At 48.1% G+C, this 13,807-nt stretch overlaps 1 protein-coding gene across 3 annotated transcripts in view; it reads right to left on the reverse strand.

Annotated features, from left to right (window-relative positions):
- Nucleotides 1-4,427, reverse strand: part of FAM174B (family with sequence similarity 174 member B) — a 40,761-nt gene extending 36,334 nt beyond the window's left edge. The window contains exon 1 of one of the 3 annotated variants that reach the window (XM_086364765.1): nucleotides 3,877-4,427. In XM_086364765.1, the coding sequence (XP_086220891.1) occupies nucleotides 3,877-4,226 (350 nt within the window). In that variant the 5' untranslated portion in view covers nucleotides 4,227-4,427. The remainder of the gene's footprint in view (nucleotides 1-3,876) is intronic. The other 2 variants (XM_086364764.1, XM_086364766.1) reach the window with 2 other exon arrangements.
- Between the last annotated feature and the right edge of the window lie 9,380 nt (nucleotides 4,428-13,807).

A 13,807-nucleotide genomic window follows, 5' to 3' on the forward strand; every position in this document is an offset into this window, starting at 1 on the left:
TTGATCATGCATCTTTGCTTCCTCTTTGAAGTAATAAAATTTGAAACAAAGAATAGATATCGCAGTAAAAAAATGTGTGTACCTTAGAAATGGAATTGCTTGATTAAAAGTGTATACCTTTCTTTGCTTCTAAGTTTAACAGTTTCCTTGGATCCACATTCTTTCTGCTGTCTGGTAAAGTGACTCCTTCAGGGAAAACAGACACATGGGCTAGGGTTCTATATAAGCAATAACACATACTACACTCTCCCGCTCTTCATATCCATCATCTTGGAAATGGTGGCCCCCATCCAGACAAACTCCTACCTCACAGGCTCCCTGCACTAGCCACATAGCTCATCGCAGAGACATTCTGGGAAGCACCAACAAGGCAAAATACTCAGGGGTTCATTCATTTGCTAAAAATATCCATATTAGATGCCAGCTTGTGCTTGGAGCCCCAGGAGGCGTTAGAGAGGCACAAATGAGTACCGGCCAGTCTCGCTCTTAGGAGCCCTCCACCTGGGACGTCCAGTGACACTCTTGACCCCAAGTAGAAAATTCAAATCTCGAGTGTGCTCTGGGAGCACTTGGGGGCCCTGGCTGGGGGGCTTCTCAGAGGAGGTGACACCCAGGCAGTCAAACAGCAGTGAGCTGGTCATGACACCTTGACGGCGGAGGGGACTTGATGCAGATGATCAGAGTGACATGCGGAGCTAGGGCCACAAGATGCCCCTGGAGGACACCTGGACATAAAGCAGGGCTGGGGCAGCCGGCAGAGCTGAGATGGAGGCTTGAGAGGGAGTGGGACCCCAGGTACGAAAAGCCAGCGGGTAGCTACACTAAGGAGCCCACGCCTGCGGGGATGGGAGGGCAGAAGTGTGAGAACAGAGAAGGAGGATGCACAGAGAGGAGACAAGGCTGGCTGCGGGAACACCAGCCTGAAGGACACGGCTGTGACTCTAGAGACAGAGCAAAGTGAGCCAGAAGCACCGGCAGGTTGGGGGGACGGGGGGTGTGCCCCAGGGGAGGGGTGTGGCCCAGGTGAGACCACGCAGGGAGACTGGGGGCAGAATGGCCAGGATGTGTTCACTGCAGGCAAGGAGCTAGGAGGATGTCCACCCAGGGCAACAGGCCTTCAAGAAGCCTGATGAAGGCAGCCTGCAGGGGCCTGTGGAAAGGTCACAGTATATACCCTGGGCTTGCAGTGTTCTAGAATCTACTGTATAACTTAGCCCACACTCCCTGGGCTTCCCTGGTGGTTCAGACAGTAAAGAATCCTCCTGCAATGCGGGAGACCTGCCGTTCAATCCCTGGGTCGGGAAGATCCCCTGGAGGAGGGCATGGCAGCCCACTCCAGTATTCTTGCCTAGAGAATCCTCATGGACAGAGGAGCATCGTGGGCTACGGCCCATGGGGTCGCAAGAGTCAGACACAACTGAGAGACTAACACTGTCACTGAGATGCAATTTTCCTCTCTGCCAAGGAGCACGTGGGGCCGGACTGTCTACCATCAAGGCCTTTCCCAGCTGTCCGATGCTGTAAAGTTCCCCTCCACATCAGATCCAGAGTGCCAGCTGTCCCCCCTGGAAACTCGACCCTGCAAGAAGAAGGCCATAATGGCCTCTCCTGAGAGAAGTCGGACCCTCTCTCCACAGTCGGCTCACTGGCCAGCAAGGGCCCGTCCTCTCCAGCTCAGACGTGCACCCTCACATCTGGCCGCAGGCTGCTGAGTGTTCTCCTCCCTCTCCTGGGTAATAAGGAGCAGACTGGCAAAATAGTTCAAATACCTTCTGAAAAAGTACACCGCCTTGTGGGCTGGGCGGCCTATTTTGAGCAAAATGTTTCAAACCCCCAGGCTCAGAGCTGCTCTGGGGCATCCATGTTCAATGTAACCAAGCTATCGGGAAGGCCATAAAGGATGACGGCCGCATCTGATGATGGCCAGGCCGTGCCTGGGCACAGGATGTGATGTGCCCACCCTCCAGGACCATCTGCTGAGCAGGGGAGCCACCAGCCTGATGTGAGAAAGGCCGTCTGGAGGATGAACAAGGTTGGGGCTGGGGGTGGCCAGGAAGGGAAGTGACCTCCTGGCCCCTATGTGCAGGAAAACGACCCAGAGGAAGGGGCGTGGGAGCCGGGCCCTGGTGGCCGCGTGCAGTCACGGCAAGTGTGCGGCAGGGACAGGCCCAGGAACGGAAAATCCACAAGCCATCAGCCAGGAGTGTAAGGAGAGAAGCGATGGGCGGTCCAGAGGACGGGCGGATGGCCTCAAGGTGCTCCGGGGCTAATTTCAAGGTGCCCAAATGCCACACCCAGGTAGTGGCTACAGGGAGCCACTGAAGTTTGCGAGCAGAGGAAGAAGGGCAGCAGGTACGATGGGGTGCAGAAGAGATCAGGGGATCAGCACAGAGAGGAACAATGTGGCTGGAGCCAGGAGAGGGGAGGAGAGGGGATGGGGGAGGAGAATGTGGGCCCACAGCGCTCCCTTCTCCATTTTTTCAGGACCACAGGCATATTTAATCCCGTGGACCCACAAAGAAACACCTTGCCTCCAAGTCACACAGCATTCAGCAACAAACCTCACGGGAGAGCTCCCAGACCTGCCTTTGCAGATCTGGTTTCTACTCCTGCTCTGAAAATGCTCGCAAACCCCTGGCCCCAAACCTCCAACAGCTGATCAAACACCCAAGCACTCTGTGTAAACTCAGAAGGGGAGGGAACAGGCTGGGACAAACTGACACACAGACGCCCAGATTTCCGGGAGGCCCGCCTGAGTAACAGGATACATTTGGTTCATTTCCTGCAACACTAGAATTTCCCAGCCATGGGGGGAAATGCAGCCCTCCCTGCATTGCCTGTAGCCTTCTCCAGCTCCCTACTCCAGACAGTCTTCCTAATTTCCCACTTTCTCCCTGAACTTGAGAGACCTACAACAGCCTCCAAGATCTCTCGCATCCCTGCAAATCTTCACTGCGATAGTTCATTCAGGCACAGAGGTAGGCAGAAAGTCACCGAGGTCACCAAGGCCGCCAAACGTCCTGGAGCCCGGCTCCAACTCTCTGGCTCAAAAAAGTGGGCCTCCAACAGGTATCCTGGAATCAGCCCACCCGATAGACACTGCTTCTTTTCGTAGCAGAACCAATGAAAAGAAAAAAAGCAGGTGGCACCTCAGGGACCCTCAAAGGAAACAGAGGGTGGGGCAGCAAGATGGGTAAGGTGGACCTGGATTCGAATCCTACTTCCACCATTGAGTTTACTTGGATAAGCCACCTTGCCTCTCCAGAAAATTTTTCATCTGGGAAATGGGTATAAAAATAAAATCTGCGTAAGGCTGTCAGAATTTGAAGCGCTATTGTTAGTGTTAAGCATTAATGAAAAGTTAAAAGGAATTCAATATTTTATATACGTATAATTTTATGTATACATATGCATGTATTACGGGCTTCCCTGGTGGTGCTAGTGGTAAAGAATCCACCTGCCAATGCGGGAGACATAAGAGCCACGGGTTCGATCCCTGGGTCGGGAAGATCCCCTGGAGGAGGGCATGGCCAACCACTCCAGTCTTCTTGCCTGGAGAATTCCATGGACAGAGGAGCCTGGTGGGCTACAGACCATGGGGTCGCAAAGAGTAGGACACGACTGACTGGCTGATCACATATCTATACATATACATATGGATACATTTATCGTTCAAACAGGAGAAAATTCTAGTGTGCAAGAGGGAAAAAGCCTGAGGGGCAGGGCCGGGAGTCCCGGGGTAGCACAAATGCAACCAGGCACCGGGGCCGGAGCGTCTGGTGTGCGCGCGGATGCCGAGGGCGCGCGGTGACAGCGGGGCGGCGGAGCTGCGGGGCAGGCTGGCCCGCGGGGCTGCAAAGGGGCGGTTGGACCCACCTGAAGACTCGCAGCAGCAGGCAGGCGATGAGGAAGGCGGTGAAGGCGCAAGCCACGATCACGGCCGCCTTCAGGGTGGGCAGGTCGCGGAGCAGGCTGGAGATGCGGGTCACCAAGGCGTCGCCGCTGCTGTTGGAGCTGCCGCCGCCGCCCGCCGCCTCCCCGGACCCGGTGCCGGTGGCGTTCCCGGGCCCCGGGCCGGGCGGCGGCCGCGGCTGGAGCTCGGCTCCGGGCTGCGGAGGGGCGGCGGACTGGGCTCTGCTGGCGCGGGCGGCGGGCGCGCCCAGGAGCGCGAGCAGGAGCAGCAGCGGCAGCGGCAGCAGCCGCGCGGGAGGCAGCGCGGCGCGCATGGTGCGGGCCGGCGGCGCGGGGGCCGGGCTGGGCGCGCGCGGCGGAGCCCCGAGTCCCGCAGCGGCGCCGAGGCCTGCCCCGGGTCCTCCCGCGGCGGAGCCCGGCGGCTGCGCGGTGCTTGGCAGGAAGCTGCGGCGCCCGGAAGAGTCCGCGCCGCCCGCGGCCGCGGCCGCCGCAGCCACCAACACGTTGCACCGAGTCATTCGACGGGCCGCGGCCCCACGTGGGCGGGGCAGGCCACCAGGCCGGGTGCGGGCTGCGCTGTTCCCCCGGGGACCTGGGACACCCTGGGAGAAGTAGCAGTCGCCAGGAGCTGTGCTGCACGTTACACATTTTATCTGTTTGATATCATCACCCCCCCTTAGGAGACAGGTATTGCTGATACCCTCCTTTAAGAGTTGATTTAGCTCCCAGCAACTCAGGTTGTGCCAGACAGAGAATCAAAGACTCCATTCTACAGATGCGGAAACCGAAGCCTCCAAAGTGAATGAAGTGCCCTGTGCACTGTGTATATTTATAGTTCAGCGTCTCCCCAATTAACTTCTTTTTCCCTAAGAGTTTCTTATCTCATGGCTTCGCTATTTCAGACATTTTGCACCTCTGCTTCTGAACTGGATTGTGCTGCGTGCTAAGTAGCTTCAGTCGTTGTCTGATTCTTTGGGACGCTATGGACTGTTGCCCACCAGGCTCCTCTGTCCATGGGTTTCTCCAGGCAAGAATACTGGAGTGGGTTGCCAGAGGATCTCCTCCAGAGGATTATCTTCTCAACCCAGGGATCCAACCCAGTTCTCCCGCATTGCAGGTGGACTCTTTACCATCTGAACCACCAGGGAAGCCCAGTGTGCATTCCTGACTTTGTACCTTTGCTGTAGAATAGTCTTCCTGCAGTCCATGGGGTTGCGAAGAGTCAGACACGACTGAGCAACTTCACTTTCACTTTTCACTCTCATACATTGGAGAAGGAAATGGCAACCCACTCCAGTGTTCTTGCCTGGAGAATCCCAGGGACGGGGGAGCCTGGTGGGCTGCCGTCTATGGGGTCGCACAGAGTCGGACACGACTGAAGCGACTTAGCAGGAGCAGCAGCAGCCGCAGTCTTCCTCCTAGGTTGAAGTTTCAGCCCCCAGGGAGTAATTGGCTTGCTGCCTCTGGTTTGCAAGCTAGATGATACTTCAGTGGAGAAAGATAGTTGTGGATGTTCCCGTGTGAGGCCCAAAGGTGGGACCTGATGGAGGTCACAAAGGGCCTTCCTGGATCGCTAGGACCTATCCTGCAGGCCTCCACCTTTCAGCATGAGGCTGGATCCTGGCCAGAAGCTGGTGATATGACCAGCTTCTCTGGTGATATGACAAGTATTCAGTGACCTTACACAGCTCACTCCTGGTCCTATTTTGTAAAAAAGCAACAGGTAAATAAAATACAGTACAATGTATCAGTTTGCTATTGCTGCCTAACAAATTATCCCCAAATTTCTCAGCTTAAAACACACACACATATTTTATCAGGGTTTCTGTGGTTTAGGAATCTGAGCATAGCTTAGGGTCCTCTGCTTCAGGGTCTCTCACAAAGGTGCAGTCGATGCTGGTGGCTAGAGTCTCATCTGAAGGTTCAACTGGGGAAGGATCTGCATCCAAGCTTAGTCAGTGGTTTTTGGCCAGATTCAGCTCTTCATGGGCTACTGGACTGAAAGCCTCAATTCCCCACTGGCTATTGGCCAGAGGCTGTCCACCGTTCTTACCATTTGGGCCTTTCCAGCATGGCGGCTTGCCTCATCAAAATGTGCATGTCTAGGACTTTTTTGGTCCAGTGGTCGAGAGCCCATCTGCCAGTGCAGGAGCCACAGGTTCCATCCCTGGTCTGAGAAGATCCCACGTGCCGCAGAGCACCTAAACCCATGTGCCACAACTACTGAGCCCAAGCTCTAGAGCCTGCAAGCCACAACTGCTGAGCCCACATGCCCTAGAAACCATTCTCTGCCACAAGAGAAACCATTGCAATGAGAAGCCAGAGCACCAGAACTAGAGAGCAGCCTCCAGTCACTGCAGCTGGAAAAAGCTGGTGTGTGGAACAAAGACCCAGCATAGCCATAAATAAATAATTTTTTTTTTAATATGTAAGTCTAGAAGGCAATGGAGAAACTCTGTTAGCAAGATTGAAATCATTGTCTTAGGAAACCTGACAACAGAAGCAACATCCCAACACCTTTGCTATATTCTGTTGGTTGGAAGCAAGTTACAGATCTCATCACAAGGGGAAGGGGTTATACAAGGGTGAGAGTATCAGGAAGCAAGGATCATTGGGGACATCTAAGAAGCTGCCAGGAGACCCGGGTTCAATCTCTGGGCTGGGAAGATCCCCTGGAGAAGGGAATGGCTACCCACTCCAGTATTCTTGCCTGGAGAATTCCATGGACAGAGGAGCCTGGTGGGCTACAGTCCATGGGGTTGCAAAGAGTCAAACATGGCTGAAGACTAACACACACACACACACACACACACACACACACACAAGCTGCCTGTCACTTATAATGTGATACATTTTGATTTACTGGGATGAACAAGCAGGCTATCAGAAGTTAACACCCAGGAGGTACTATTTGAAATGCATGTTGAATGTGAGAAATTTGGACAGATCACAAGCTTTAGGTCTCTTCCAACTTTCTAAAATACCACTTTCTGTCAAAAAATGGTGTGTTGATAGAGAGCCAGCATTTTATCATATCATCGTGATAGAATTTAGAAAAGAAATTTCTTAAAGAACCACTGCTGACGTCCATGATTTTGCAGGACTGCCCTCTAAGGCATAAACCTCAGATATCACAGGCTTAGATTTTTGTCCTTATCAGAAATCCCTCCATGGAGAGTTAAAGAAGTGCTGGGTTTTGGAGCCTCTATTCAGGGTAAGAGGTTTGACCACTTAATGGCCTTGGCTGAAAACTTACCCACAGAATCCAAGTCTTTAATGTCTAAAGTGAGGATGGCCATACTTAGCTCAGAAAGGTCACTGGAAATGTCCCTAAGAAGGAAGAAAACATTTGTCTCCTTATCCTTCTTTTACCACAATTCATGGACTGGGGTAGACTCGCTTGATTGTTTAACACCAAGAATTACATAACTTAACACCAAGAATGTACATAACCTACCACCAAGAATGTACAACACCAAGAATGTACATAAATGTTAGATTATTTTAGTAAAATGAAACTTTAGAACCTTTCCTTCTTCCTGATTACTCGCTGTGCAAATCATCACAACGAAGAACTTACTTATAAACTGCCCTAGAGTTCCTCAAACATTTTTGAATCAACTGTTGACTTTAAAAATATTCACAATCTAAAAGTTGAGAGTTATGTTTTATTCAGTGGGAATTTTTAGGACTTCAAGCCCAGGAGACAGCATCTGAAGTGACCCTGGGAGAACTGCTCTGAAGAGGTGAGGGAAGGAGCCAGGTTATATAGAGGTTTTGCCACGAAGTGCAGGTGGTCTGAACGTCACAAGATGATGATTAAAGAAAACCAGATATCCCAAGTTAAGGAATTTAGCACTTCTCTTATGTACGGGAAGATGCAAGAGTCTGGGCTCGCTGAAATCATTCCTTTTCTATGTACCTCCTCTCTCTGGGGCCAGTATACTGTGTTTTTTCCATCCTGGGCTTCCTTGGGGCTCACTGTAGGGAGTGACTCCAGGCTGATGCCTGCCAGGTAGCACGTTTTCTTCTCCTTCCTGGTTGTCCGTAGGGCTCAGCAGCTCATATTCAGATCAGATCAGATCAGTCGCTCAGTCGTGTCCGACTCTTTGCGACCCCATGAATCGCAGCATGCCAGGCCTCCCTGTCCATCACCAACTCCCTGAGTTCACTCAGACTCACGTCCATCCAGTCAGTGATGCCATCCAGCCATCTCATCCTCTGTCGTCCCCTTCTCCTCTTGCCCCCAATCCCTCCCAGCATCAGAGTCTTTTCCAATGAGTCAACTCTTCACATGAGGTGGCCAAAGTGCTGGAGTTTCAGCTTTAGCATCATTCCTTCCAAAGAAATCCCAGGGCTGATCTCCTTCAGAATGGACTGGTTGGATCTCCTTGCAGTCCAAGGGACTCTCAAGAGTCTTCTCCAACACCACAGTTCAAAAGCATCAATTCTTTGGCGCTCAGCCTTCTTCACAGTCCAACTCTCACATCCATACATGACCACAGGAAAAACCATAGCCTTGACTAGACGAACCTTTGTTGGCAAAGTAATGTCTCTGCTTTTGAATATGCTATCTAGGTTGGTCATAACTTTCCTTCCAAGGAGTAAGCGTCTTTTAATTTCATGGCTGCAGTCACCATCTGTAGTGATTTTGGAACCCAGAAAAATAAAGTCTGACACTGTTTCCCATATTGGAGGGCTGCAGTTGCTGATGACTGGGACATCCTTATTTACCAATATGGCAGGAAATGCTTCATTTCTCACAACCAACCACAAACAATAATCTTTTTAACACGGAACACTGGTGACTGGCAACAGAAAGCAACTTGGGCTGATTTCAGGAAAAGAGTTTATTGGAAGCATGTTGGATCGCCTCTAGAATCAATGGCAAGCTAAAGCAGAAGTTCTAAAGGTGTGGTCTGGGGCTCCTGAGGTCCCTGAGACCCTTCCAGGGAAACTGAAAAGTCGAAATGAATTCTGTAATAACAGTAAGATGTTATTTGGCTTTTTCATTGATGATGCAAAAGCTATCGTGATGAAAACTGATGCTTTAGCATGAATTAAGACAAACTACACTCATAGTAATTGCATTCTTTATGACCATGCACAGCAGGGGGAAAAAAAAAGTCACTTTCACTTTATAATGTCCTTGATAGAGTCATGAAATGATTAAACCTTGACCCTTGAGAAGGGAACATTTTACTGTTAGATGTGATGAAATGAGAAGTATGCATAAACCACTATTTCTGCATTATGAGCCATGATGACTGTCTCGAGATAAAGCATGTGTGCGATTCTTAGAGCTGCAAACTGAACCAGCCACTTTTTTCATGGAATGTCATTGTTAATCAAAAGAGTGCCTGACAAACTTCAGACCTGGTCCTTGGCAGTGCCTGCTAAGTCGCTTCAGTCATGTCTGACTCTTTGCAACCTACAGACGAGCCTTCCAGGCTCCTCTGTGCATGGGATTCTCCAGGCAACGATACTGAAACAGGTTGCTATTACCTCCTCCAGGGGATCTTCCTGACTGAGGGATCAAACCTGCATCTCTTATGTTTCCTGCATTGGCAGGCAGGTTTCTTTACCACTAGCGCCACCTGGGAAGCCCCAGGTCTTTGGTGAGCACTTTCTCAAAAAATGAACAAGAATGAGTCTGTCGTTTCAATGATAGTTACTGATAGTATTGTAAACAATGATAAAATTCAAACCTTTCAAGCTAAAATCTGAATTTTTAGGAAAACCTTGTCAATTAGGACTTTCTGCTGTGAGCTGAGCAGCTTCCTAATACTGCAAGACTTTTCTGATGAGCTTGGTGGTGTTTTTGATATTATATACTATAAATACGTCAAAATTTGGAAGATGTGCTTAAATCAGCAAGCCAGTTCTTTTCTACATGGCCAAAGTACAATGTTACAAAATTATGTCTGGCTGAAAGTTCCATACAAAGTGCAAGATAGACCAATGGATTTCAATGAAACAGAGTACAAAATTTCATTGATATGGTTCCAGACTTCACAGTGCAACTAATCTTTAAGAAACTTATCTAAGAAACTACTGCTCACAAATTTTGGTGTGAAATTCAAGGAGTATATCCATACTATCTGAAAAGGTTATAAAAATCCCCTTCTCTTTTCTAACTGCATATTAGGGCAAGGCTGAATTTTTTTTTTTTTTTTCATTTTTCAACCAAAACAACAAATTGTAACACAATGAATTCAAAAGTGAATGTGAAAACCTACCTATTTTCTACTGTCAGACATTAAGGAGTTTTACCAAAAAATGTTAAAATATTGCCACTCTTCTGGGTTTTTAAAGAAAATACAGTTATTTTCATAACAATGTGTCAATGTTACCTTATTTATTATTTTGTTTCTATTTGAACTAATATTGTTAGGATGTTGTTGTTGTTCAGTCACTAAGTTGTGTCCAACTCTTTGTGACCCCATCAACCGCAGCATGCCAGGCTCCTATGTCCTTCACTATCTTCCAGAGTTTGCTCAAAGCCATGTCCATTGAGTTGGTGATGCTATCTAAACATCTCATCCTCTGCTTTTGCCTTCAGTCTTTCCCAGCATCAGGGTCTTTTCCAATAAGTCAGCTCTTCACATCAGGTGGCCAAAGCGCTAGAGCTTCAGCTACAGCATCAGTCATTCCAGTGAATATTCAGGACTGATTTCCTTTAGGATTGACTGGTTTGATCTCCTTGCAGTCCGACGGACTCTCAAGAGTCTTCTCTAGCATCACAATTTGAAAGCATCAGTTCTTCAGTGCTCAGCCTTCTTTATGGTACAACTCTCACATCCGTACATGACTACTGGAAAAACCATATTTTTAACTATACATACCTTTGTCAGATATGCAGATGACACCACTCTTATGGCAGAAAGCAAAGAACTAAAGAGCCTCTTGACGAAAGTGAAAAAGGAGAGTGAAAAAGTTGGCTTAAAACTCAACATTCAGAAAACGAAGATCATGGCATCTGGTCCCATCACTTCATGGAAAATAGATGGGGAAACAATGGAAACAGTGACAGACTTTATTTTTCTGGGCTCCAAAATCACTGCAGATGATGACTGCAGCCGTGAAATTAAAAGACGCTTACTCCTTGGAAGGAAAGTTATGACCAACCTAGACAGTGTATTAAAAAGCAGAGACATTACTTTGCCAACAAAGGTCCATCTGGTCAAAGCTATGGTTTTTCCAGTAGTCATGTATGGATGTGAGTTGGACTATAAAGAAAGCTGAGCACCAAAGAATTGATGCTTTTGAACTGTGGTGTTGGAGAAGACTCTTTAGAGTCCCTTGGACTTCAAGGAGATCCAACCAGTCCATCCTAAAGGAAATCAGTCCTGAATATTCATTGGAAGGACTGATGCTGAAGCTGAAACTCCAACACTTTGGCCACCTGATGCAAAGAACTGACTCATTAGAAAAGACCCTGATGCTGGGAAAGATTGAAGGCGGGAAGAGAAGGGGACAACAGAGGATGAGATGGTTGGATGGCATCACTGACTCAATGGACATGAGTTTGAGTAGGCTCCAGGAGTTGATGATGGACAGGAAGGCCTGGCGTGCTGCAGTCCATGGGGTCGCAAAGAGTCATACACAACTGAGAGACTGAACTGAACTGAATGAACCTTTGTCAACGAAGTGATATCTCTGCTTTTTAATATGCTGCCTATGTTTGTCATAGCTTTCCTTCCAAGGATGAAGTGCCTTTTAATTTCATGGCTGCAGTCACCGTTTACAGTGATTTTAGAGCGCAAGAAAAGAAAATCTGTCACTGCTTCCACTTTTACCCCTTCTATTTGCCATGAAGTGATGGGACCAGATGCCATGATCTTAGTTTTTTCTTTAGTGCTGAGTTTCAAGCCAGCATTTCCACTCTCCTCTTCCACTCTCATCAAGAAACTCTGTAGTTCCTCCTCACTTTGTGCCATTATAATGGTATCATCTGCATATCTGAGGTTATTGATATTTCTCCCAGCAATCTTGATTCCAGCTTGTGCTTCATGCAGCCTGGCGTTTCTCATGAAGTACTCTGCACATAAGTTAAATGAGCAGGTGACAATATACAGCCTTGACGTACTCCTTTCCCAGTTTTGAACCAGTCTGTTGTTCCAGGACCAGTTGTAACTGTTGCTTCTTGTCCTGCATATAGTTCTCTCCAGAGGCAGGTCAGATGGTCTGGTATTCCCATTTCTTGAAGAATTTTCCACAGTTTGTTGGGATCCACACAGTCAAAGGCCTTACTGTAGTCAATGAAGCAGAAGTAGATGTTTTTCTGAAATTGTCTTGCTTTCTCTATGACCCAGTGAGTGTTGGCAATTTGATCTCTGGTTCCTCTGTCTTTTAGGAACCCAGCTTCTACATCTGAAAGTTCTTGGTTCACATACTGCTGAAGCCTAGCTTGAAGGACCTTGAGCATTTCCTTGCTAGCATGTGAAATGAGATCTCTTGCAGTGTGAAGTCAAGTGGGCCTTAAGAAGCATTACTATGAGCAAAGCTAGAGGAAGTGATGGAATTCCGGCTGAGCTGTTTAAAATTCTAAAAGATGATGCTGTTAAAGTGCTGTACTCAATATGCCAGCAAATTTGGAAAACTCAGCAGTGGCCACAGGACTGGAAAAGATCAGAGAAACTATAAGAGAAGTAATTTAGTCCCATAAACCTGTTATGCCTCCATTTCCTCACCAATAGAATACATATAATAAGAGAAACTGGCTTATGAGAGGATTTTCAGAACTAAATGAGTTAACACTTAAAATATGCTTAACACAGTATCAAAGAAATGGCACATGGTCAGCAAATGTTAATTATTAAGATATCCGAACAATGAAGAAGGAACATGGCAATAACTGAAAATACTTAACTATAAAATTGTTTTTCCAACCTTCAAGTCTCACCAATACACAAGGGACAACTCCAGGGACAGCTGCTGCAGAGCAAAGCTCGCTACCTGAGTCAATCATCTAGATTCCTTGGGTGCAGAGCAGGAAGAACCATGGTCAATCGGCACCTACTCTTGGTTTCACATGTCAGCCCTGAGGAAATGGATCTCAAGCAAGTAACCTAATCCTTCAAAAGGTCTACGTTCTCTTTTCCCTGGGATGAACAGGGCTTCCCAGCTGGTGCTAGTGGTAAAGAACCCACCTACCAATACAGAAGACATAAGGGACATGAGTTCGATCCCCGGATCGAGAAGAATCCCATGGATAGAGGAGCCTGCAGGCTGTAGTCCATGGGATAGCAAAGAGTTGGACATGACTGAAGTGACTTAGCATGCATGTGACAGCTGACTTAAAATGGAAGGATGCTCAAGAAAAAAGATTAGAAGGAAATATATCAACATGTAAACAGAAATTATCCCCAAGTGTGTGGTCAGTGTGAAAGTGAAAGTGTTGGTCGCTCAGTTCTGTCTGACTCTTTGTGACTCCGTGGACTGTAGCCTACCAGGCTCCTCTGTCCATGGGATTCTCCAGGCAAGAATACTGGAGTGGTTGCCATTCACTTCTCCAGGGGATCTTCCCAACTCAGGGACCAAACCTGATCTCCTGCATTGCAGGCAGATTCTTTACCGTCTGAGCCATGGGGCATTTATATTTTCTTCCTTTCCTTACCAGAATATCCTAGTCTCTGCAGTAACCTTGTATTAATTTTGCATTTATTTTTTAACTTGTAGTATATATTTTGAATCTGAACTATTTTGTTGCCTAAAATGGATGATGACATGAATCCCCTTCTTAATATAACTCTGAGGGAAAGGTCTAGAAAGGTGACCAAAGATCAGACATCAGAGTGTGAGTAAAGGAAATGGGAAAGGTGGACTCAAGAACCCCAGAGCAGTCTCTCTCCGTTTCTGCCTCACACCCACACTTGACACTCTTTATCAGAAA

Source organism: Bos grunniens, chromosome 21 (genome assembly GCF_055505025.1).
Source record: "Bos grunniens cultivar Pamir isolate PY7600 chromosome 21, Bosgru_T2T1.0, whole genome shotgun sequence".
Taxonomy (NCBI): Eukaryota; Metazoa; Chordata; class Mammalia; order Artiodactyla; family Bovidae; genus Bos; species Bos grunniens.